The 26,057-nt window shown below is 37.2% G+C and overlaps 3 protein-coding genes across 3 annotated transcripts; 2 read left to right on the top strand and 1 right to left on the bottom strand.

Moving 5' to 3' along the window:
• The first annotated feature begins 20 nt into the window (after nucleotides 1-20).
• On the top strand, nucleotides 21-7,732 carry LOC135769511 (chitin synthase chs-2-like). The gene is made up of 19 exons (XM_065278864.2): nucleotides 21-100; nucleotides 1,628-1,769; nucleotides 1,937-2,116; nucleotides 2,235-3,250; nucleotides 3,322-3,411; nucleotides 3,497-3,649; nucleotides 3,741-3,915; nucleotides 4,000-4,101; nucleotides 4,180-4,321; nucleotides 4,416-4,616; nucleotides 4,697-4,981; nucleotides 5,087-5,266; nucleotides 5,354-5,744; nucleotides 5,856-5,887; nucleotides 5,983-6,047; nucleotides 6,260-6,370; nucleotides 6,494-6,711; nucleotides 6,818-6,917; nucleotides 7,007-7,732. Exons 1-19 carry the CDS (start codon nucleotides 72-74, stop codon nucleotides 7,130-7,132), a joined length of 3,738 nt encoding a protein of 1,245 aa, XP_065134936.2. The 5' UTR covers nucleotides 21-71; the 3' UTR covers nucleotides 7,133-7,732.
• A 2,326-nt stretch (nucleotides 7,733-10,058) lies between these two features.
• On the bottom strand, nucleotides 10,059-11,251 carry c1qtnf13 (C1q and TNF related 13). The gene has a single exon (XM_065283946.2). The coding sequence runs from the start codon at nucleotides 11,249-11,251 to the stop codon at nucleotides 10,184-10,186; it is 1,068 nt and encodes a 355-aa protein (XP_065140018.1). The 3' UTR covers nucleotides 10,059-10,183.
• Nucleotides 11,252-13,381: 2,130 nt separating this feature from the next.
• ube2na (ubiquitin-conjugating enzyme E2Na) lies at nucleotides 13,382-25,910 on the top strand. The gene is made up of 4 exons (XM_065283377.2): nucleotides 13,382-13,540; nucleotides 19,607-19,853; nucleotides 20,335-20,475; nucleotides 24,765-25,910. Exons 1-4 carry the CDS (start codon nucleotides 13,511-13,513, stop codon nucleotides 24,809-24,811), a joined length of 465 nt encoding a protein of 154 aa, XP_065139449.1. The 5' UTR covers nucleotides 13,382-13,510; the 3' UTR covers nucleotides 24,812-25,910.
• The last annotated feature ends 147 nt before the right edge of the window (nucleotides 25,911-26,057 follow it).

Raw genomic sequence — 26,057 nt, 5'->3', positions numbered from 1 at the left:
GTACTGTCATTCTTCTTAAGCTTGAGGGACCAGTCTTATCTGCTAACGATTAAGGAAAGGTTGGCATCAAAATGGATAAACATCTAAATAACGAATTCAGGTAATGAGCTATAATTAGCCCTTTATTCTTTAAAACTTTTATAAAAAAAATGATTTTGCCTTGTTTTTGGTTCATCAGTAGGCCAAAATTAAATCAGAATTTTTAGGGTATTTGGAACTTTAGATGTATATGATGACGTGTTTAATAAGAAGTCAACAATTAATTAAATATTTTTATGCTAATTTAATATGGTTTTATTTATAAATCCATATAAAACACACACACACAAATATTTTTTGTATTTTAGTAATTTTATTTTATTTTTTTCTATTTTTCCACTTTTTTCAAATTGTTCTCTCCCAGTGCTGGGGGGCATTAAGTGGCTTGAGGGTCATACCCTTTATGTAGTAATGCAGATGTTTTCAAACTTTTATTCGTCAGCCGAACTGGACCTAAAATATTTACTTAAAGTACCCCCTTAAATTTTAAGTAAATATTTCAATACTTTTAATAGCAAAACATTTATTGTTATGCGTTTTTAACAGCAGTCTTTTACATTGTTATTATTGTCTGTTATTAGACCTTTTTTCTATTTGTGTACATAAAACGTATCTTTCCTTCACAAAGCAATCTCAATTGTATGATATATTTAAGTGTTTGTGTACTGATCACATGACATGCAAATTACAGGCTATGTATTTTTGTTAGTTTAGGTTTTTTATTTTACAAGTCCTTTGTACGATTTAATTTAAATTAAATTAAAATATAATTTTTTATCAACTCCTGCCTTGCGCGAACCCCATTTTGGGAACCATGTGGCTGTTTTACAATCTAAAGGCTGCAGAGATGCCTCCAGAGATCGCATATGCATGAAGCCTAGTTTATTACATTCGAAAGTCATAAGCATATTACAAAAATTTACGATTAACTAAGAATAATTGTCAACTTTATAATTGTTAAATTCTGAAATAAGACCTGCATCCTTCCGACTGAGAAACGGCGTAAATATATGTGAATAATACAACTGAGCTTGTTACGTAATTTAAGTGTACAATTGTAATGACTTTTTACAAGGTATAAACGCCCCTTATTGTCAGTTATGTACCTACGTTGTGACAAAAGCATGTACGCTTGATATAGCCTATGATGTTATCGATGATAAAAAAAAAGATTCTGACAGTCCAAAGAAATGCGCCGATGGGGCAAGCGCCGCAGGAAATTCATTCCGGTCTGAAACTTTTTCCTGTGCAGTTGGTTCCCCCCGCTGGTTCCCTTTTTAAAATGTGCAACACATATGGAAGATTGACAGTAAAAGACAGATTGTAAAAATGTAAAATAAAATTCATCCAACTCTACTGCTTAGATTATAAAGAAATTTGTTCAATAAACGGGATCTGTTCGACAGCTGAGTGACCTGTAGCCTACATACAGAATGTTATTCAAATTCAATTTTCTTGACATTTAAAAATTTGCAATAGAAAGGAACCAAAAATGGTTTACATATTGAAATAAATGTCCTGATTTATATCAGTTATCTTTTGTTCGTTGTTCACAGCTTTAACCATTTATTTATCTTTATTTTAATAGCCAATCCCAGCCATGGGACACATGCAGAAAAGTTCCAATCATTCAAAATGAAAAGAAGCCAAAACCTGCTGCACGTTGTTTAAAATGGTTTTCTTGTATTGTTGTTACCTTACTTGTCTTCACTCTTGCACTTCTCAGTAAAGTAAGCTCCTATTTTATTATTAGTAGTAGTAGTAGTAGTAATATTATTATTATTATTAGAAAATCATGCTTTTTGTTTAAAAGTATTATATTTAACTTCGCCTGTAAAAAATACACCTAATTAATAAGACTGTCTGTAATACTTGTTATTTGTTTTTGTTTTTACAGACAACATTTCTGCTTTTAATAACTTTTGGGAACAAAAATAGTACATTTGTAGAGCACAATGTGACTGCTCTTTTGGGAACTGGCTTTGTTTTGGTTGCACCATATGTTCTTCTCCTGATTAAGAGCATGTGGAAAATCTTCTTCAAGGCCGCAGTAGTACCTTCTAAAAAAGTTTTGTGGGTAAGCAAACATGCATATGTTTGACCCTGTTGTTTATTCACAACTTGTGTAGATATAAAAGAAATGGACCATATAACATTTTTTAATTCTGACTATTTCTATCACTCATTTCTTCTAGGTGCTTGCTGTCGAGTTCGTGATAGCATTAGGAGCTGCAGTCTTAGCAGTCATTGCCATGCCACACTTTGACATTGTCACTAATGTGATGATACTGAACAGTGTGAGCATCCTGTCTGCAGTCTTCCAAGTGGTCGCTCAGTGCTTTAACGAAGGCATGAAGAGCTTTATAATAATACCTGCATGCTCCATTGTCCTCATCGTCGTGGGTTACGTCCTTTTTGCAATCAGTTATCTTGCAGGTGAAAGCTCTCTTGAGTTGAAAATATCAGTCGGCCTTGCCATCGGGGGATCCATCATCGTTTCTCTGAGCTGGTGGGAGAACTACAGTTCGCTCTTTAACATTTCCTTTCTAAAATCTCTTTTTAAAGAAATTGAAAGAGAGAAATGCCGTAACGTGGTCGCCCTCTTCTCCAGTTTGATAAGAATTGTGGTTACTGCTGCTGTGCTTGGAGCTTATGTTCCTCTATCAGGACAGGACTGGAAGACAGCAGTGTTTTTCTTTAAAACACCCACAGTTGGATTGCTGGTGGCTACCCAGATTGCATCCTCTGCCCTGTGCCACTGGTTTGTGGTCGTGGCTTGTAAGATGCATTTCCTGCGGCGCAGTTTCGTCGTGCCCATGTACCTTGTGTCATTCGCAGTTTTGATCGTATTTTTTGTTCCAGTTGTTTACATGCCTACGGGGCTTGCAAATGCTACCTATTGTGAAAAGATTCAGTGGATTAATGATGACAAATGGGTGAGCTTGATGATATTGGACGTTGTAAGAACTGTGTGTACCCGGGACATTGTGGTGAATATGAAGAAAGGCGAACTGGCATGCATGGGCAGCTCTGCTCTGTGCTGGTGGTTGGGACTCATTCTCAGTACAATTTATGTCTGGTACCTGAAGATCCACAGAATAGAAAGGACAAGAGATTTGTTTGTGAGACGCATGTATGACGGGACATTTCTGGAACAGTCCATGTTGCTGAACACACGTTTTGAGGTCAAAAAGAAAAAAAAGGAGGAAAGGTAACCGACTTATCCTTGATGTTAATGTTTTGTAATTTGAAGCATTATTAAACACATTTTGTCTTCCTCAGATCACAGGAAACCATCAAAGTGTTTTTGTGTGGAACAATGTGGCATGAGACCTATGAGGAAATGATGAAGTTAATCATCTCTATATTCAGGTAGACCATCTTTAAGTTTAGTCAGCGTTTTGTCACTTGCATAAAATCCAAACTGCATTAACGACATCATCTTCCTTGCTACCAGGCTTGACAAATACAAACCAAAAACAGACGAACAAAGCGATGTGGAGTTTGAATTCCACATGCTTTTTGATGACGCTTTCAAGGACGTTAATAATAGACGGCATGCAAATGAATACGCCGAAACCCTGGTGGACGTAGTCAAAGAAGTCTACATGTAAGTTTCGCTAATTCTTCATACCTTTTTGAGCTTACCGGGACAAAGAGCAAAACCTTACCTCAAACTCTTGTTGCCATGCATCCATTAGCATTTTTAGTGAAGAGGAAAAATGTGTGTTTAAGCAAAGGCCACCACTTCCTCCTCAAAAAGTCATAGAAACTCCATACGGTGGTCGGCTGGAATACACACTCCCTAAAGGCAACTTGTTGATGGTTCACCTCAAAGACAAGAAGAAGATCCGTCACAAGAAAAGATGGTCGCAGGTATAATTCATTGCGGCCGAAACAGCTATAGATTGTTTGGAGTACATATAGTAGCTACATTTCATCTGACTTTCCTCTTTGCAGATAATGTACCTGTACTACCTTCTTGGCTGGAGGCTAAATGGAAAATACTACAAAATGTTTGAAGAAGGTGGAGAATTAAAAATCCTTGAAAAACAGTTTAAGGTAAGGAGCTTTTGAAGATTCGGCTATTATTATGTAGAGTATTCACTCGTATTGACCATGTTTGCTTCTGGTTCTCAGAAAGAAAAGGAGAACACATACATTTTGGCCGTGGATGGTGATACTGATTTCCAGCCATCTGCACTGATGCTATTAATCGACAGACTGAGACTCTACCCAGAGGTTGGAGCTGCCTGTGGCAGGATTCACCCGACAGGCGCAGGTAAGATAATAACTGAAGTTTAGCTGCTATACATTATATACTTATATTGTTTTTCTGGCATAGATACTTACTATACATGTATTTGTGAATGAAGGGCCCATGGTGTGGTATCAGAAGTTTGAATACGCTGTAGGTCACTGGCTGCAAAAGTCTGCAGAGCACGTGCTCGGCTGCGTCCTGTGCAGTCCTGGATGTTTCAGTCTTTTCAGAGGGGCGGCACTCATGGACGACAACGTCATGAAGACGTACTCAACCAAAGCCTCTGAGGCCAGCCACCACGTTCAGTACGATCAAGGTAAGTTACTTGTAGCTAACCACTGGGAATTAGTAAGTAAATCAAATTCCTCCATAAACTAATTTGTGGTGTAATGTCAGGTGAGGACCGCTGGTTGTGCACTCTGCTGCTCCAGCAGGGATGGAGGGTGGAGTACTGCGCAGCATCTGATGCCTACACAAACGCTCCACAGGATTTTAAAGAATTTTACAACCAGCGCAGACGCTGGGGACCCTCAACCATGGCCAACACCATTGACCTTTTGGGCTCGGGAGGTTTGACTGCTGAGAAGAACAGCTCTATCTCAAAATTGTTCATTTTGTACCAGGTTATTAGCATGGGAGCTTCAATCTTGGGTCCTGCCACTATCTGTCTGATGATATCTGGTACGTTGATGATATAAATTATTATAGAAAAGTGATGCTACTATGACATATTTACAATTGCAATGCTTATCTAGAATCTATAACTAAAAGCTTTGTCTTATACAGGAAGTTTCATGTTCATCTTTAAAATGGAAGGAAATTGGGCCCTTTTTCTGGCTGTAGTGCCTCCTTTTATCTACCTGATACTGTGCTTCAAACTTAAGCCTGACACTCAGATTACAATTGGAGCAGTCATGAGTGTACTCTATGCATTTCTCATGGCAGGAACAATTCTCTCCATCCTAGGTAAAATTTGTTTTTAATTATTAATAGATATTTGTATCTTTCTCCAAAGGAATTAATCTCCAATGTATTTTTTATCAACCCTCCCAGGTGATTTAATAGTGCAGAACACTTTCATTACTCCCAGTGGCCTGTTTCTCATTAGCATGGTGCTGTTGTATCTCATCACGGCTGCTCTACACCCTCAGGAGTTCTCATTGGTCGTCTATGGACTTTTATACTTCATTTGCATACCTAGTGGGTATCTAGTGTTGGCCATCTACTCCATAGTCAACATGAACATTGTCACGTGGGGTACTCGCGAAAGCAGTGACAAGACTAAGGGTACAGCTGTCGATACCATCAAGAAGCACGTCATGCAGGCTGCATGTTGTAAATGTCCATGTTTTAAATCTTATCAAGTTATGAATGAAGACCAAGCAGCAGAAAGCATAACAATGACCGAAAATCCACAAGTGCAAGTTCCAGTAGAAGCAGAAAGGTGAATACGTCTATAGTACTGTATTTGGAAGATTAATGTATAGGTTAATGGTTATTTTATTGAAATTAACACTTTGACTGATAATTACATTGTTTTATTTTTACGCTCTAGTGTAGCGGAGTGCTCAGTAGATTCATATCAAAGTAAGTACTGCCTACCTTTCATACATTTTTCCACAGTTGTACATGTTGAAGAAACAGCAGTAAGAATAACAATATAAACTGTTGTGTTTCGATAGCTTGGATTGAACGTCTGCAGGAGAAACCTTTCAATTTTCCAATGCAAGAGGCTACACTTCCAATGGTGAATATAAACATGAAACATCTTTTGTAATCTTCTTTCTGCTGATGGATTTTAATACAGTAACTTAATGTTTTATGTTCATTTAACTTTGAACAAATTGTTGCCAGTAAAAACCATAAATGTAACATCTACAGTAAGTTCCTGGCAAACAGCTGCCAGTAATACTGTAATTTCTACAGATATTTTTTACAGTGTGTGATTTATCTTTTTAGGAGGAAATTGAGTTTTGGACAGAGCTGCAACTACGGTATCTAGAGCCACTTAAAGAAAATAAAGAGGAACAGGAAAAAATTGCTAATGATCTAATAGAACTAAGAAATAAGGTAAGCATGTGCAAATGAAGCATTCATCTTTAGATATCTATTTAACATGAGTTTATTGAAAAAAAAGAGTCAACTATCTGAAAAAGGCACTTCCTATAAGCTCCTCCTTCTTTTTCTGTACAGGTGACATTTGCCTATTTCTTCTGCAATGCACTTTGGTTGGTGGCAACATTCGTCCTTCAAACTATTGGTGGCGCAGTCTCCATAAAGATCCCAAAGGTTTATCCGAATGGGACTCAGTCCAAGACAGAAATACTTTCCATTGATCCTATTGCACTGATGTTTCTACTGGGCTTTGCGTCATTGCTAATACTACAGTTTTTTGCAATGATATACCACAGGTAAGAAAACTTGCACAAAAAATGTGTTTGGAAATGTTGAGATAAAACATGGCTCTCATTTGACAAGTACAGTTTTATTACAATAACTTATGATTTCTAATTACAGAATCTATACGCTCATCCATTTCGTGGCGTATGTGGATACATACACCAGATCTTACAAGAAAGGCGCCAAAGCTTTAAAAAGAGATTTGAAAAAACCCCGGGTCAGTTAATAGATTTTATTTTGTTTTTTAAAAATGTAAAGAAATTCTAGAAACTCACTCTGAAAATAACCATGTCTATATATTAATAGGCTTCACAAGTTTCTGAGTCAATTGACTCACATGACCAAGATGACCCAGAAGACCAAGATGAAGAAGATTACCATGATGACCAAGAGGACCAAGAATACCACGATGAAGCTGAAAACATTGAGTGATGAATGCCATTTTGCACTGGACCTATATACTGTATGTCCATAAACTGTACTGTATGTGTACTGCTTATTTTGTACCTTCATCCCTTATAGTTACCTAAAAGGACAAAAATGTGCACTGTGAATTAACAAGAAATATGAAAACATAACCGAAAATATGAAGTAAATACCCTTGTCAGGTTTATTTATTTTGCTATGATATAATATATTATTGTAAATATGGTGAAGGTGAGATGTTTTTTATATTTATAGTATTTTACTTTTGCACTTAAACCATGATCCCTGTTTACTATTTATTTTTTTATATTGTATACAATTGTACCTTGCTTCACTGTTTAAATGTTTAAAAATGTTTAATTGTTAAATGATAAATCAAGCCAATAGCTTTGACTTGACTGTGACACTTTAATCAGTATTGATGATCTGACTGTGTGATTTTGATGAATGTAATGAAATTTGTTAAAGATGTTGATGAATGTTCTTGAAAACTGTGTGTAATTTTATTATTGTGTAATAAAGAAAAATGTGCAATGTTCTAAGGCTTGTAATAAATTAAAAATTGTTTAAAAACAGACAATAAAATTATTCAAGTTTGTTGATTGATCGATTGTAACAAAGGAAAAACTTTTAGGTTAACAAAAATGTTTAGCCAATCGGTGGAAATTAGTACATTATATAATTTTGATGTGAGATTTTTTTTAACCTGACGGTGAAATCCAGGCTAAAGTTTTGAAATTTTGATTTCAATCATTGATTTCACTTTAATTTCAGTCTTTGACATGACTTTTTAAATCAAAGGTATCAAGGTTATTGTCAACTAATGTTCTTTACATTATAGGGTGATTTTATGAAAAGAGTAAATCACAAAAATTAATCAAACTGAATTTGAACTTAAAAAGAACCAATGGTTCACATTTTTTAATTTCCTTTGGTGTGTGTAGGTGTGTATTAGTATGTTAACGATATGCAAGTACATACCCCAAAGTAAACGATGACACGCGAGTTATCGTCTCCAACGTAAATCTTTTTTTCTTGGACTACAACAAACACAGATTGTGGGCAACAGTTTACTTCCTGGTATTGGTGACGTAGAGAAGACCGACATTATCATTATTCCTCCCGCTTCGGACTCACAGCTTGTAAGGGCGCACTCACACTTTCCAAACCAAACCGCGTTCGGGCGCATTTGACCCCCAAAGCCTGGTTTGTTTGACTAGTGTGATCGCTCTGTTCCGCGCCCGAGCGTGGATTGGTTATTCGCACCGCGGCCGGGTTGCAGAGGTGGGCCGGAGCGCGGTTCACTTGGGCTCAGGCGCGGAAGGCTGTGGTGTGAGCGCATTCGCGCCTGAGCGCGATTCAAAAGGCGAAGACATCAGTTGCGCGACCACTCACCTTCATCTGCCTCCGTAAAAACCTTTTGATGCGCGCCGCGAGGTTACGTGAATGTCCGAGCTGCGCACGTGACAGATGAACTAAGCAATATGATGACATGTGAGAGGGCTGTCTGTAATCGCGCACCAAACGACTCCGAATAAAAAACACAGACTTATCATTACGGTGGGTTCCAGTGTTAAGAGAGAGCTTTACTTCCTGCTTTTTTCAAAACAATCGCATCTTAATGACGAAAGCACGCCTGGACTCGGATCGATACAAGTACAGTGTGAGTGCGTGCATCTGGGGGAGTAGGGAGGGGTGACAATCGCGCTGGGGCTTGGTTTGGTTTGGTTTGGATAATGTGAGTGCGCCCTAAGTTAACTCCTGTCAGGATTGCATGGTGAGGGAATCTTTCAAACATGGTAAGGAGCGTCACATTTCCGGCTGACGTCAGTTCACGTTCTTTATGATCCCATTTTTAAACCCTAGTTAGTGTGTAATGTTGTTATAATACTATAAATAATACCTGTAAAATTATAAAGCTCAAAGTTCACTGCCAGGCGATATATTTTCTTTAACAGAATTCGCCTTTCAAAGCCTACAGCAAATGGCCAGTTTGGACTACAGCCCTATACTTCCTGCTTCAATGATGTCAGTAAAACAGTTTTTTGACTAAACACCACCACCCACAGAAATACGTCAGTCACCAGCTAAGCTAACAGCAAGTTAAGTTGCTATCGAATCACAACACACTAAACAAACCACACAATCAGAACTCCATACGTATTTCTGAAGGAGGGACTTCATAGAACAAGGAAGACATCAGCCCGTTTTTAGGACAGTGAAAACAGCGCTATACAGATAAGTAAATTGTGTGAAAAATAAGTTCAAGTTTTTTTACATGTGAAACATGAACACGTTATAATATTGCGCACTGTAAACACAATCAAAGCTTGAAAAACACAGAAAGAATGAAACCTTTCAGACCAATCACAACGTACAGATTAGCTGGCCAATCAGGGACACAACGTTTTTCAAATCTGTGCATTTCAGGAAAATCTGGAGCTATAAAAATGTACAGTGTGTGAAAAATAATGTGCAAACACATTGTATTGCACAAATACACAAAATAACATGTTTTTAGGTTACTCTTTAAAGTTCATTTACAGTTAGTTTTCTGCTATTTATTATACAGTATAAGTAATTTTATTCATTTCAAAAAATTAACATGATTATTAAACCATTAATATTAAATGTCACCCAAGAATTATACAAAATTTACAGCTATATTGTACAAGGACCTGATGTAAGAAACAATTGATGACGGGCCATTTAATTAATCGCAAAATAATGCACACCCAAGGTGGTAATGTGGCACGACTCGTAATTCAAAGGACTGGAGTCAATTATTCTGCTTACATTACGTTATACCGCAAACACTCTTGGTGGTTATTTTAAGACTTTTAACAGGTTAGGTGTGCATTTTACAACTACAGAAAATAATCAACACCTGTGGAACATTTGTCAACCAATCAGAATAAAGCATTCAACATAATAATGCAATAGTACTCTACAGTATAATCTTATCACATTTGCAAAAGAAATGCAAGTATTAACAGAATTCATACAAAAACTTAAGCTTAATAGGCAGGCCTATGAATTGTTTGCACTGGAACTGGCTCAGGGTCTCAGGAAATTTCTGTCCACGGATTCACCATCAGGGTAGACGAGGAAACCAGAGAAGGTTGTGTAGCGTCCTTGGTTGCTGTAAACAGCGTAGCCTTCATCCTGTTGACTGTAGAGCCAAACACTGTCTCCTCTTCTCAGTGGCAACATTAGACTCTGACTCTGCATCTCTCTCTTCTGAGATGTGTCATCATCAAACACCATGGCCTTCACCTCTCCACTACCTGTCATCAGCTTGACAGATACCGCCCGACGAGGGTGCTTCCCCACGGTAAACGCAAAGAAGTACGCGCCTGGAAAATGGCAGGTGAAGCGTCCGGATGTTTTGTTGAAATGACCCCCTATGTTCACATACTCCACATCAAATGTAAGAGCTTCTCTTTTGCGATGACCCTTACTTTCCCCCTTTGTTGACGATGTTCTGGCGACAGAAAAGGCAGACCGTGGTTCCTCATGGGCCACTTTTCTTCTCCAATCATAATAATGGTCTACAAAGGGAGGACATCCAGGAAGATGAAGCCCTGGAGGAGACAGGTGGTTACTGAGATAGCTCACAGAGGATGTTGGGTCTGTGTAGACTAGATAACCGCTAAATGCTATGTATGGTCCGACGTTGCTGTAGATGGCATACTTGGGGCTCTTCTGTAGCAGCAGGTGAACCGTGTCCATGGGCTTAAGACTGATCATCAGACTTTGACTGTGCACTTTGCGGCCCTCGTTCCGGTTTCCGCTGTACGCCATGGCCTGCACCTCCATCCCGTTCTTCACCAACATAACCGACAGCATCTTTTTTGGAAACTTTCCGACTGTGAATGAGAAGTAGTATGCGCCAGGCATGCGGCATCGGAAACGACCCGTATCTGGGTTGAAGTCATCACCAATGTTAACCAGGAGACGGTCAAAGGTTATAGCTTGCTGAGTGCCACCCAATACACTGCTGCTACGTGTGGCGGAGAAGGCCGAACCTGTCGGATATGGAGGAATGTGGGCAGTGACACATTCCAGCAGGTAGATGAGAAGACCCAGTATAGAGGAACAACTTTTCCATGGTCTCCATAACATCACACCAGCTGTAGTAGAGATATCAAGGTTATTCTCAAAGGTGTTTATTAGCAATTTTACTTCTGTATAGTGCAATAAATCCTGTTCCTATTTATCACTTTTACTATCAATGACATCAGTATCATATATTTTGTTTAACCAAATTGCTTTTTGATAAATTTTCCATGTTTATAAGATACTTCAACGTCTCATGGTCCTTCAGTTCTGGTATATGCAATGTGTAAAATGCTATATGCAACTGGTTAAAATGATTATAAGTGTGCTGGGAAGTTGGGTTTAGCCCTGTCAGAACGCATTTTGAACCAGTAGCCCCTCTAATTCAGCTGGCATTGTCTGTTCACTGTGTGCACTGGCAAAAGGCAATAAATTAGACATTGGTTCATCTGCTCCAATGTGCTGGAACAAAGGCATATTTGGGAGGGATGACTGAAACATGTCAAAGGTGTGGATCCATGGGAGAGTTTATAGTCCCGCCCATTAGTAGGTCAGAGATCAAAAGCCTACGGAGAACTATATACATAATATTTTTTTGTCTATTAACCCTTTAATCGACAAACAGGACAGATTTTTTAATCTTCACAAATAGATTTCTATGAAAAGTGTATTATAATGTGACTTTTCTTCTGTGGCTCAGTCAGTATTAAATATAACAAGGATATATTTTCACAGACTGCTCTTTATATTATGTAGGATGAAACAAATTACTTTAGCTGGGTTTAACAGATTGGGTCACATACAAAACATTTTTACTTTTGTATATTGATTGAATTGATTTAATAAAGCTATATATATATATATTCTTATTGCATGCCTATTTATCAATGTTAAACACAAAATGGCATTGCATTGACATTTACTTTTATTATTGGTCTGTTTAGCTAAATTCAGCTCATTATTAGATAATAAGCTGTCACTAGGACAGTACCCTTTAAAATTGTACCATTTATGTACTGATATGTGCCTTCAAGGTACTATTATGTGTACAAAGGTGCTCTTTTTAAAAGGGTACTGCCCCAGTGACAGCTTTTGTACCATTATTAACCTTACCTTTCTCATTTAACACTGTGATGTTTAATCAAAAGTAAATCAAATAAATACAATTTTATTAAATAGTAAAATAAACACATTTCTTAACATAAACCTGTCAAGCTCAGCAAATGTTCTAATGACGCAATAAAAACTGAATTAATCTGGATATTCAAGTTTGAATCACATACATTATTAATTTAAACCAAACCAATACATTAAGAACACGTTGTAAAGTTTGTAAAGTATGACGTTCGATGATCTCTGGTGATCATTGTGATTTAAACAAAAAAGTATTGTCTTCTAGCACAAAGCACATACCTGATCTAGGCATATGAAGAAATTTCATCTGTGATGTTGAGGTCTTTAGTCCAGTAAAGCTTTTGAAAGACTCTCTCTACAACTCTACAGATATTAGGGGAGGGGGTAAATAGGTGTAGGGGAGGAGAGGGCAGGTTGTCAACTTGTTTAAATATTTTATTATAGTTTGTGATTTGATTCCCTTTACACAATTCCCTCTTTTATAATTATTCGTTACATTTATATAGCGCTTTTTCTTTGAGTGGATGCCAAAAAACACCCTTATGAATGGGTGTTTTTGAAATGTATGGCTTGCCATGCTTATAAGGAAAAGTATTACATTACAAACAGCATAGCCAAAATATATGTAGAGAAATTTAAATAAATTTTTCACAGGAAGAAGCTACTTTACACATGAAACAAAACATAGAATCTGAGAAGCTTTCTGAATGAGATTAATTCACCTACTTGCCTACTTTTAACATCAACATAACCTTTCTGTTGCACAAATTCTTTGAAGGTTTTACAGTCAAGTGATGAATAAGAAATTGCTGAAATTTACGGGAAGGTTATTCTAGATTGTAATTGCAAATAACAATGTTAGCACTTTATTTCTAATTATATTTATAAATAAGAAATAAAGTTAATTATTTAATAGTTTGTGCCCTATGTCTTTCTGACGTACACAGCCCCAGCAATTCATGTTTTCACTATAAAACAAAAAACCTCATCAATATTTTCTGTCTCTCCTAACAAAACTACATGTTCCAAGACTTCCATATGAATCAAGGGCACGCGTTTCCGCGTGAGTCTGGAGGTCACGCCGCCCTGACGCAAGGCGCCGGAAGGCGTGCGTGCACTGCGTCTCCGCCGTCAATGCAAACGAAGTAAGAGGCACCGAGAGTCAAAGCTAAAAACCGCATTCAAGACAAGATGGCAGGGTTGCCCCGCAGGATCATTAAGGTAAACGTTAAGTGAGATACATTGCACATTTTATTTCCTCTTTTTGGTTTGTATAACATACCCGTTCTTAAATATCATTGAAATGATCGTGCGACAGCTGGTTTAGCCTTTAGCGTCTGGGCAATGTTTGTTAGCCACTTCCGTTTCAGTACATTCACTCGTATCCCGAATATGGGTGGGTTAAAAATACATCCACTGCTGAGAGAAAGATGGCGGAGGGCCTATCTTTTATTCATTACTATTTAACACCTTAAATCAAATCCATTCCGAGATGACAAAACCGCATCGTCGGGAAACACGGACTAAAGTTTAAACCGTGACAGTGGCAGGCGCGACTTGGTCTTATCGTTTGTCATTCATTAAGCGCGAGCTGTTTTGTGGAAGCTCGCGAGCTAGCCGCTCCACACACGGCTAGCTAACTCCCCACCAGTCTTAAAAACATGCCAAATAGATTTTCTTATTCGCCCGACATAATTATTTGTTTACCAATTTCACAAATGAGGACTGGATTACGTGAGTTTTCCCTTAGTGTTAAGTGACGGTGTGGTATATTTTGACACGATTCTAAGCAAAATAATCCGTGTCATCCTCTTCCTGTATGCTACGGAAGACACTTTCGCTGCTAAATCAGCTAACGATGCAAGGGCCCAAAGAGCAGAAATGTTAAATAAAATTGAATTTGAGATTAATAAGAAACACACCCGTCTCAGTGAGACGATTAATATTTAAGTCTCAGGAAACGATTAATGGCACGAAATATTAAAGGTGGACGGTGAAATTAGCCGCTTCCTTATGACAACGTATATCTTTTTTGCATATTTTTAAAACATTAATAGCATTCAGACAGATAGGATATACAGCCCAGTGATCTGTACAAGCCTTGTCAGCTTTTGTGTACGTTGTTAATTTTTCTCCCGTATAATCATCAAATGCTTAACAAAACATTCCCAGACAGACTATGAAAACATTGTGAAACAGTTTTAAGCAATCTGTCGTTTCTGACTCTGGTCATATAGCTCAGTTTGTAGGTGCTGTCAGAATTTACATTTTTTTGGCAACATGGAAATTAAGTGTGATATTACAATTTCAAACACACCTTAACTGTGGGAACACTTTAGGGTTTTGATGCAGTGGGTTTTGTGTGTGAAATGAAAGCTTGATTGGGATTGCTGGGAACAGTTTTGATTTCCAGTCCCCTAAGCATGAGACCATGACAGGGAGCCTGGTCTCTTTGTCTTTGTTTTCTCTGTATGGGTTTGTCTGTGGGTTATCTGAAACATGCAAGGAATTTATTTCTGAGTACAACATCTAGCATAAGCTGCTGCAGATCTAAAAAAAGAAATTAAAAAACAGCGGAGTCACAGACGTGTCTAATGTAATTATTCCCAGTGTAGTGATTCCCGAGGGATGCAACAAAATAAACGACAAAACCTTTATAGGGAGAGCTTCTAATTTAGATAAAATTTTAATTTGCTTTAAATAAACATTGCAGCTATTGTAGACCAAAACAATCTTGCAAATATTTTACAATAAGATTGTGTTCCTATAGCTCAGTTGGGAGAAAATTGCGTTAGCAGTGCAAAGGTTGTGGGTTCGATCAGGGAACACATACTAATAAAATGTATATTAACTCTTAAGTCGCTGGGGATAAAAGCATCCATTAAATGCTTAAATGGAATTAGGTCAAAATTTGTGTGATTTAGTTCAGATTTGTATTTACATTTATGCATTTGGCAGGCACATTAATCTAAAGCGACTTAGATTGCATTCAAGGTACATAGCAGTATTTTTGTCTGGCCTGCGGAACGAACCCATGATCTTGCTTTACCAACTGAGCTATAGACCATTTTGGAGTAGACGTCGCAGTTACGTCACTGCAAGCTGCGCGCGCAATGTGGTTGCAGAAAAACAGTGGAAATGAATTAGACACCAGTGAAACGAGCAAGATAACTCCCTAGAAAATTTCCTGTTGTGCTGTTGAGTGTCAGAATAGGAATGCCAAAAAAGATGGCTTTCATTTTTATAGAATACCATTTTCGAAGACACCATTTGAAGATAATCGTAGGTGTTTATGGTTGCAATTAAGCCCTTAAACGGCAGACTGGAGCGATTAAATCATCTGGAAATCTATTAATAATTATTAGAGATGTCGTCCAGTAGGCTTGGGCGGTAATACGGTAATATGGTATACCGTGGGATCTAAAAATAGCAAAGGTATCAATTTCTATACCGCCATACCGGCCTTTAAAAAAAACAATTAACTTATATAGCAGACAAGGATTAAATATTAAATTAGGGATGGCGAAAACGAAAATTTTCTTCAACGACCACCGAGCCATTAACTGATTAGTTTAAAACAAGTTACGCTGTTTGAAATAACAGCCATTTCGAGCCACGCCTGCAATTTCGCAACTCTGTCACATATCTCTGCTGCTCTGCCTCTGGCTCATGCGAAACATGATTCCCGCAAACGCGTCGCCGAGGAGATTGTATGCTGCTTGTATGTAATCAGAGGACAAATGACTCCTTAGTTTCAAAATGGTTTTGGTAAGGTGATCGCATGGAAAACAAATGCGTTTGTCTTATTAGAAGTTCATTTGAAACACTGCCACGGCTTATTTAAGAAAATGACAGCTCCGAAGAGACGGCGCTTAAGTTTGAGGTAGTGCTAAAAATAATAAAGATGATGATCATCATCACCTTATCAGTTAGCACTAAAATGTAGATGTAATGTAATTCCAAATCTAAACCCATCTTATGCGGAATGTTCCTAATAGACTGCAAAACGATAAAACGGGCACCTTCAGAATGCATTAAAGACGCACCGCCAAGGCAGGTCTAACTGCCTTCTAGTAACGACTAGAACAACTCTTTTGTATAACTATTATCACTTTTTTATTTTTCAAAAAGACAAGTGTTAACTTTTGTTAAGTGCAACATGGACGATGCAATGCTTTGCTGATGCGAGCCGCGAGAAGGCCCTTGTCTGTTTTAGAAAAATGCAGCAAAGATATTAAATGCTAATGTATGAGTTTCATTCATTTATGATGAGGTCCAAGTTAACAATGCAATGCGCCGTGCCGGCGCCTCCATGTCACGGTTATTATTTTGTCTACTATATTTGCTTTTAATTTATTAACTACGTGCAATTGGTTGATAAAACATTTATTAAAATTAAGACACAATTTATACAAAACGAAATTCACTTTAAAGAAAGGCTTTCTACAAAGCAAAACCTAATTAAGTGGTAAAAATGTCTAATGATTTACAAAAACAAAACTTAATCTGCACTTTACTGTTAAAAGACGTGAATGTTAATAATTCTGAATACAACCAGGAAAGACTTTCGTTTTAATTATTTTATTGCTGGATTTTACAAAAAATATTTTTATTTTATTTGCTGGAATATGCAGAAATAAAAGTTAACAGAAAGAGGACTTTATTTCATTAAAATGTGGTGGAATGTGCAGAAAATAGGTTTAAATGTTCAGCAATTTTCTTCAAGTCTTAAACTGTTGCTTTGATTAAATTTTAGCTTGATGCAACGCGAGTGCACGAAACGCCGTGACCTTGCGCCAGAACACAAATGTCGTGACCTTCCGCCAAATGGTTTTTATTGGTTTATAAGTACAAACAGGCGAGTTGTGAAAAATTGAGTGTGAGGGATTTGTTCACTTCACACAAAAATATCCTGGAAATTGGAATGAGATGGCTAACTGTAGTCGCGTTTAGTCCACTGTCTATAATAGCCTAATTTAGAGATCACTTTTTTAACCGACAACTGGTTAATTCTGTTTGACCTTTGTATTTAACTTTTTTTTTATAAACTGCTAGTTGTTGCTAATAAAAGTTGTTAATATTGTTGTGCATGTTATTTTGTTATTGTTTCAGTATTAGTGTTTGGTATTCAGTTTCTAAAGGGTTTAGGCACAAGCCAACATTATAGTGAAGCCGTCTGATACGTCATAATTTTTTAATTATTATATACGGTAATACCGTATACCGGGGTAAAATAGGGAGGCGGTTTAATGGTATAAAAATTTGGATACCGCCCAAGCCTATCGTCCAGTGCTCTGTCAAAGTCTGTTCCCATTATGTGTTTCTTATAGCGTTTTTATACATTAATCATTTATTCAGAATAATTTTTTTATATTGAAAAAGCAATAATATAATTTTTTAAAAAATATTTCATTATTTTTTTTATTTTCTTTCTATTATTTCTTTTTATTTCCTAATATCTTAGCTTATGTCTTCTTCCTGTTTGTTCTAAAATTATTATGTTTACATACTTAATAAATAAATAATATATAATGGCGGCTGGTGACTTCTTTTTTTTGAAGCGCACGATGCGAAGTTTGTCACAACATGTATGTAGCTTGTCATGTGTGTGGTTCGTCATTTCAAAATATGTGTTCTGTGCTTTGAGAGATCGTGTGTGCATCACGTGTCATGCCAATAAGTGCCTGCTGCCTTGAACTTGAAAGGAGACGCTCGCGTGTGCCAGATACTCGCACAATCTCATGCGTAATCAGAGTTTACTGTTAAGGGAGTGTGTTGCGTGTATTTAGGGAACGTGAGCGTCTCTTTTATCATAAACGGTTTTGACGCGTCTCCAGCAGGCTCTTATTTTGACAAAACACGTGATGCACACAGGATCTCTCCACACGCATGACACATATTTTGGAAAAGGGAACCACACACGTGACAATCCGAACACTTATTATGAATTAGCGCATCCTCGGAAGTAGGGATGCACCGATACTGGTATCGGGTATCGGCCTCGATACCACATTTTCTAAAGTACTCGTTAAAAGTCCCCCGATACCTGGAATCGATACCACGGTCTTAGAAATGTCTATGTTTGAGCGGCGTGTAAGGGGGTAATGTCTCTTGTGTTGTACAAAGAGGCAGAGTTTACAACAAACTGGAGACTAGTCCTTTGTTTTTTTTTGTTAAATTATATGACTAAAGCTATTACCTGTAAATTTAAATCATGTTTTTTATTAAGTACTCTGTATCGGGATCGGCAAGTACTGAAATGCAAGTACTCGTACTCGTACTCCAAAAAAAGTGGTATCGGTGCATCCCTACTCGGAAGTGCAGTCACGAGCCGCCACTGATATATATATATATATCACACACACACACACACATGATGTAAATTGTTATCAATATATAAACAGGCCTTTTTAATTAATGTTGTCAGTGAACTACGGCTTTGTGTAGTAAATATCGGTATCTGCTGATAGCGATATTTTGTGGTAATATTAACTTGCCTTTACTAAATTCCATAAATTAAATTTCCGGAATGTTATTCATTCACGTAATGAGCATTGATATTGAACATTAAATAAGTGATTTTTCTGTACATTTTCTATACACAGAGCTCAAATTCTTTTTGAAATTTAAATTTTTCTGAGAAAATGTACTTTTATGGACCGATACCGATTATTGGTTGATATGTCGGTGCATCTCTACTGTAGTTGTTTTTCATATGACATTGTCACTCTTTGATATGAGATCATTTGTCCAATATGACTTTACTATAATGTTTTGTCAAGTGGTCTTGTTGTTTAATGGCAAGAAGGTCTTTCAGGGGTAGACTAGACCATATTATTGTTTCGTTTCCAGACTTCACATGTGATATCAGGTTCTTGGTATCATTAGTCATATGGGTGCGTGTTTCCAAAGAGCTTAAGGTTCAGCATTGTGTCATACCTGAGAGTGGCTTTCAGTATGTTGTTGTTTTTTAAAGTAAATTAAACTATGGTATAAATTTGAATCTGTTTTTGTGCAAAGTATAATGTCAGACAAAATGTCAGTAAGCGGTACAAGCAGCGAAAATATAGTACAGATCAAACTTGCCTGGTAGTGCAAGATAAGGTGTTTTTACAAATAATTTAAACCAAGAAGCTGAAATTTAAGCCATAGTAATGTGCTTTGCTGATCCAGGACAATTAAACCAACACTTGACCATGATATTGATGATGATATAATGCCTAATAGGCATTTAGCTGAATGACAGAGCTACTTCCAGTCTGATTGATTTTGTTTCCATGTGTGTAGGAAACGCAGCGTTTGTTGGCAGAACCAGTGCCAGGTATTAAAGCAGAGCCGGATGAAGGGAACGCTCGCTACTTCCATGTGGTCATTGCCGGACCTCAAGACTCCCCCTTTGAGGGAGGAACTTTTAAACTTGAACTATTTCTTCCTGAAGAATATCCCATGGCAGCTCCGAAAGTACGATTCATGACCAAAATATATCACCCTAATGTAGACAAGCTGGGAAGAATATGTCTAGATATTTTGAAAGGTGAGACCATCTTTTTATAACTTAAAACTATATATTTTTTACATAACCACTGTATATGATTGATGGTGGAACACACTAACTGCTGAGACATTTTACCATCAAAATGTTAACATCTTACTCACTTGCATATAAAAAGTGGAAAAAAATCTACCTCAGAGTGAAGATGATGGGAGTTTACATTTATCTATTTAAAGTTTATACAATTTTTTTGCCTGGCATGTACATACTATGATTTCAATATAAGTTAGATCTATATTTATGCATTTTTATCTAAAGTAAATTATAGAGGATTAACTGTATACATTATTTATCTGTGTTTGTGTGTGTTCCTTGGGGTAAGAAACCATGACCTTTGTGTTGCTAATGACTTTCACAGGATGATGATTTCTCTGCTCTACTGTACTTTATAACTTTACTCTACTGAACTCTGCTAATAATTTTCTCCATCTCCCGTCTATATCTTTGATGTGATGTCACACAGATAAATGGTCTCCAGCCTTGCAGATCCGCACAGTGCTGCTATCAATCCAAGCATTACTAAGTGCTCCCAACCCTGATGATCCTCTAGCAAATGATGTCGCAGAGCAGTGGAAGAGTAATGAAGCTCAAGCCATAGAGACAGGTGGGGGCTTGTGTCATACATTTAAAGTAACATTTACCCTCATGTCATTCCAAACAAGTGACACTTTTTCTTCTGTGGAAGAAGCACTGTTGGTTTCAGGTCTCTAGTCACTGATGCCACACCTGGTGCGGCACACCTTTGCCTTCCATATTTGAAAAAAGCCTCAAAAGCTGTGGCAAATGTTTTGAGTAAACAGTGACTTACTCAGAATATAGCACATGAGTCATATGGGCTACTTTCATGTGACACTTTTTTGTATTGTATTTGAGCAATGACCCCTGTCTTAATTTTTATGAAACAATGCTGCAAAAAATTTTTAGTGTTTCATGGAAGAATTAGTTTGAAATGATAAATGCATTAGGAATAGATTTGACTAGGAATTTATTTGTTGGTTCTGTTTTTATCTGTGGTTTCCCGGATACTTAAAAAGTTTGTTTTGATGGCACTGCTGGAATTTAAAGGGATAGTTCGGCCAAAAATGATATTAAACCCATGATTTACTCACCCCCAAGCTGTCCGAGTTGCATATGTCCATCGTTTTTCAGACAAACACATTTTCGGATATTTTAGAAAATGTTTTAGATCTTTCAGTTGATTAAATGTAATGTTACGTGTAGAGATCGACCGATATATCTGTTTTCCGATATTTTCCCCGATATTTGAGCATTTTCCGATGATCGGATATCTGTTTTGTAATATCGGATTGACCGATAAACAAGAAAATTGCGCGCTGGACGCATCTGAGGAGAGGAGCTCACAGCAGCAGCAGCGTGCACAGCAAATATGACGGCGGAGTGACGCGACTTTATTAAAAGGACTTTGAGTATACTTACTTTGCATATGAGGCATTTATAGCACAGCTTATTTGTGCATTAATGTATGTTATGTTAAATAAGTTGATATATTAAAAGCAATGTATGCAGCTTGTCCAAGAATAGAGACGAACTCACAGAGTCACGCTGGCTGATCCATAAAATCCGGTCCCAATAACGACGTAGCTTTGCATGAATAAAACAGCCATGAATTAATGCTTTGTGGAATTAAAAACGCTAAATTAAATTAGTTTTTCTGTTATTTATGCTTATCATTAGCATCGTAAAATCACGTTCATATTGCTGATCACTTACCGGAGGCTAAAGCACATCTACCACTTTTAACAAGATCTACCCTATTAACATTTACCAGATAAACATTATTTTGCTAAAATATCTAAATAAATGTCTGTGGATATTAATTAATTATTTATTACCTCCGCAAGAAGTCACAGTTTAATACAGTTAATGCGCGAGTAAATGCATAGATAAACAGCGCTGTCTACAGCCATTTCATAAGCTAAAACAACTAAATATTAATTATTCTGAAATCAAATAATGTTACCAGTTAAGAAATTTGATGATATATAAGCCGTTTTGATTGTTACTTTCCTGAATGTAGTATTGCAGTCAGTGATATTATTTGTAAAATCTCTTTGCTAACTACTGGTTGGATTGCTGAAGGCTCAGGTTGCTGGTCAAAACAACGATATTATATCCCAAAAAAGGCACTTAATCCACCTGTTTTACTCTATAAACTATGTATAACAAGCAGCCAACTCCGCTATACTTTTCTTTCTCTCCCGCTCTGTTACCTGAAAACTGCAGCGCGAACTTTGGATCAGTCCATTTCTGACGAAATGATAGGGGTGTTTGGAATAGTCCATGTATTGGGAATATAGTTTTCATTAAATTAATATTATTCTTCACTCTTTCAGACCCCTCTATTTATGACTTTGTATGCAAAGAGGGAGTGATTGTGATGATGATTATTATTATTATTATTATAAGGGTTTGTTCAGTTCAGTAGTGTAGTAATTATTATGTCAAAAACAGAAGTATAACAGTAAATAAAAATCGGTTCAGCATATCGGTTATCGGGCACATAAGCCTCCAAATATTTGTTATCGGCATCGGTTTGAAAAAATGAGTATCGGTCGATCTCTAGTTACGTGGTCCACGACCTTCAAGTCCAAAAAAAAGTGCGTCCATCCTTCACAAATTAAATCCAAACGGCTCCAGGATGATAAACAAAGGTCTTCTGATGGTAATCCGCGCGATGTTGTTGTAGAAATATCCATATTTAAAACTTTAACAATGTAAATAACTACCTTCCGGTAGCGCCGCCATCTTAGTCGTGTCCACATTCAGGATGGGAGCTTACGCAGCCTACGGAGGTTACTCTGCTGCTGCTCTGTGCCCCCGCCCTCCGAATTTGTCATACGTCACTAAGAAAAGTGCGTACACTACGCTAATACTCTCTCCTGAATGCGGACGCAACTAAGATGGCGGCGCTACCGGAAGGTAGTTATTTACGTTAATAAAGTTTTAAATATGGATATTTCTTCAACAACACCGCCCGGATTACCCTCAGAAGACCTTTGTTTATCATCTTGGAGCTGTTTGGATTTAATTTGTAAAGAATCGACACACTTTTTTTGGACTTGAAGGTCGTGGACCCCGTAACTTCACATTTAATCAACTGAAAGATCTAAAACATTTTCTAAAATATCCGAAAATGTGTTTGTCTGAAAAACTATGGACATATGCAACTCGGACAGCTTGGGGGTAAGTAAATCATGGGTTTAATATCATTTTTGGCCGAACTATCCCTTTGAATACATATTTTGCAAACATATCACACGTTAATATATTTGTTTATATTTTTTACTTTAATTACTATATATAAGGAGCTCAGATGCAAAAGCCACAATATGCTAAGTGTTGGGCGATATGTCCCATTTTGAGATCGTTCTGTCGTCAGACTGTGAGATTGCCGATACTTGATAGTATCGGAGGGTGGGACAGTAGTTTACTCATTTATTTATTTGTTCATTTTTTACTCATTTATGACAAGTCAATTGATTGGTGGACAAAAAGAAGCAAGGGCAACACTGTCATGACTGCAAACCTTTTAAAACTGATGCCATTAATTTGAGCGCACCATTAAAGCACAGGCACTTAAAAATTTCCTGCGCTTAACAATTTCCTGCGTGCCAGGGAGCGGGAACAACACACTCGCTGGTTTTAAACGCCTGCGTTCCAATTTCTGTAGTGCAAGGAAATGTCAGAGCCACGTGTATTACAAGCTCATGTGCGAGGAAGAGTATCATGCGCATTAAAAGTTCAGATGCTAGAAGAGTCCATGCCACGTGCATTCAGGTATGAGCAAGAGTCCGTGCGCATTAAGTCCAGGTCAGTCTGAGACGGAATCCGCGCGGGTTACAAGTTCTCGCACAAAGTGAAGCCCACAAACTCTCTCATGCGAAGAAGAGCACACAATGCCCATTTTAATGTGAAACTATGATAATAATAATCATTGCCAACTATCGTCATGAAAGCCTGCTATTGGCATAATGTCTGACGATCGTTGATACACGATACTATCATATATGCCACTTCGGTCAAAAATAAGATGATGATATTAACCGAATGCTACGTTAATCAAATACCTTTGCATCAAATCCCCTAAATCCCAGCCTCAGGCCATACAGAAATACTGTTTTATTGGTACAGAATCATACAAAATCCACTAAGTGCACAGTAAATTAATTGGATAACCAATTAACCAAAACAACAGTGTTTTTTTTTCAAATTTGGGTAGGTTGTGAGTATTTGGACCTGAATACAACCCTAATGTTGCAGTCACATGGATCATAGCGCCCCCTAATGTGTGGTTCAGTTTCTTCATTTTTACATTCTGACATTCTTCATTGGCAGTGTTTCTAGTTGCATCTTGATTTTGCAACTGTTTACTGTCTTGTCTGAAGAATTTGAATTTTTTTCCGTAATTGATGAGTTATTTTGTCAATTAAAAGACATTGCTTCCCTGCCAAATACCCATCTTATTAAACAGTGAAGCATCTATGGATCCAAAAGCAGTAAATACTCTATGTATGTTTTGATCATCTATCTGATCTTTAACAGTCATGATATATATTCACACCCTTTGTGTCATTTTAGACAAGTTAGGTTTGCAGCAAAGGTATGCTCAATAACTGATCTCCACTGGTATCTAAGTGTTATAGTAAACCTGGCACACATTAGAATACACCATAGAAACTTTGAGGTTTCCTTCAACATGAACCGTCCAACACTTTTAAATAAATTTATTTGACTGACATAAATTTGCATTTTTTTGTAAAGCAGCTTTGAAACGACAACATTGCGAAAAGCACTACACAAATAAATTTGAATTGAGTTGTTATAAACTGTACTAGGCAAATGTATTAACTCTGCTTTTTTTGTCTTTTGCAGCCCGAACATGGACCAGGCTTTACGCCGGAAACAATATTGAAGTCTAGAAATGTACGGCGGGGTGAGGGAAGACAAAAATGAAAGAGTGAACACCATGCTCTGCCAAGACCAATTCATTTTTCATGTAAAGGACACAGTCTTAGGGAAAAATTGATAAACTAAAGCATATATTAACAAAGCATAAACGAGAGAACTGCAAGCAATTTGTGATTTAAATGCACATTAGTTAAAAAATGTTCGTTCTGATTCACTGCTGTTCAGATGCATGGGCAGACCTACTCATACAGCTTTCTTTTAGTGTGGATGGGGAGGTGGTCACAGACTTTTGCTATGAAGTGTGCATTAAAACTGACTGTCATTTGTGTCCCATGTTTTTTTTTTTTTTTGGAGGGGGGTTACGTTTTATATTTCTTTTAACTTTTTTCTTATGTTGATAATGAGGAAGCAGCAGACTAGGCCCTGTTTAGAGCACTGTTTCTGTCAAACTGCAGATTGACCACCTAGTAAAATGTTTAAATTAACAAAAACCGAAAAGAGACATAAAATATAAACTCAACGTATGCAGCAATTTAACCCGGGGAAATAATTCAAATGGAAAGATCCTTCACAGAAACTGGGACATTTGTAGACCCTAATGTAGATTTATGTTTCGGAGTATGGGCAAGGTAGAGCTATGATAGAGAAGGGAGATTTAGCATATTTCTTTTTTAGCATAACATTTATGTTATCGTATTCAGTTTTAGAGTTTTGTCTTGTCTATCTTGCCATCGCTGTACTAATTGCACTCTGAAACATTGTGTGCTCTTTTTCTTCACAGTCCATTGCAATCGATTCTTTGGTCTGTTTTTTCCCTTGAGCATTTATTTCGAAACACCAAGGTTGCGGTGGGGTTGGACACAAATGATTAATGGAGAGATTTTAGTGAAGGGATGGGTGGGAATGTTTGCAGAAACATGGCAAAATCTCAATAAAGGCTTTGTCTCTATGTCCATGATTGGTCTTTGGTTAAAAAAAAGTCAAAATCATTTGTAAATTCCTGCTTTCTATAGAAAGGGGAAAAGATCCTGCTTTTTTAAATGTGACAACAACAGTCCACACACATAATTCTGTTCTTTATGTAAATAAAATCTGTTGATTAATAATAAGCATTTATGTGGTGGTTTTATTACAGTTTTGATGATGACTAACCAGTTAACTGGTCATTTTGTTTTGAGTTCTGCCTGTATGCTATTTGCAAGCCATTCAGTTGAGTGAAATAAATAAATGCCTTGAAAAGTGTAATCTTTATCCTTA

Source organism: Paramisgurnus dabryanus, chromosome 9 (genome assembly GCF_030506205.2).
Source record: "Paramisgurnus dabryanus chromosome 9, PD_genome_1.1, whole genome shotgun sequence".
Lineage (NCBI taxonomy): Eukaryota > Metazoa > Chordata > Actinopteri > Cypriniformes > Cobitidae > Paramisgurnus > Paramisgurnus dabryanus.
The sequence above is the reverse complement of the archived record's forward strand: the minus strand, read 5'-3'. Positions and strand labels throughout refer to the sequence as shown.

Coding starts and splice junctions, on each gene's coding strand:
- ube2na (XM_065283377.2), top strand. CDS start 13,511: ATGGCAGGGTTGCCCCGCAGGATCATTAAG. Junction 13,541..19,606: donor TGCCCCGCAGGATCATTAAG/GTAAACGTTAAG, acceptor CCATGTGTGTAG/GAAACGCAGCGTTTGTTGGC. Junction 20,476..24,764: donor AGCTCAAGCCATAGAGACAG/GTGGGGGCTTGT, acceptor TGTCTTTTGCAG/CCCGAACATGGACCAGGCTT.
- c1qtnf13 (XM_065283946.2), bottom strand. CDS start 11,251: ATGTTATGGAGACCATGGAAAAGTTGTTCCTCTATACTGGGTCTTCTC.
- LOC135769511 (XM_065278864.2), top strand. CDS start 72: ATGGATAAACATCTAAATAACGAATTCAG. Junction 2,117..2,234: donor CTTCTAAAAAAGTTTTGTGG/GTAAGCAAACAT, acceptor CATTTCTTCTAG/GTGCTTGCTGTCGAGTTCGT. Junction 4,617..4,696: donor CCACGTTCAGTACGATCAAG/GTAAGTTACTTG, acceptor GTGTAATGTCAG/GTGAGGACCGCTGGTTGTGC.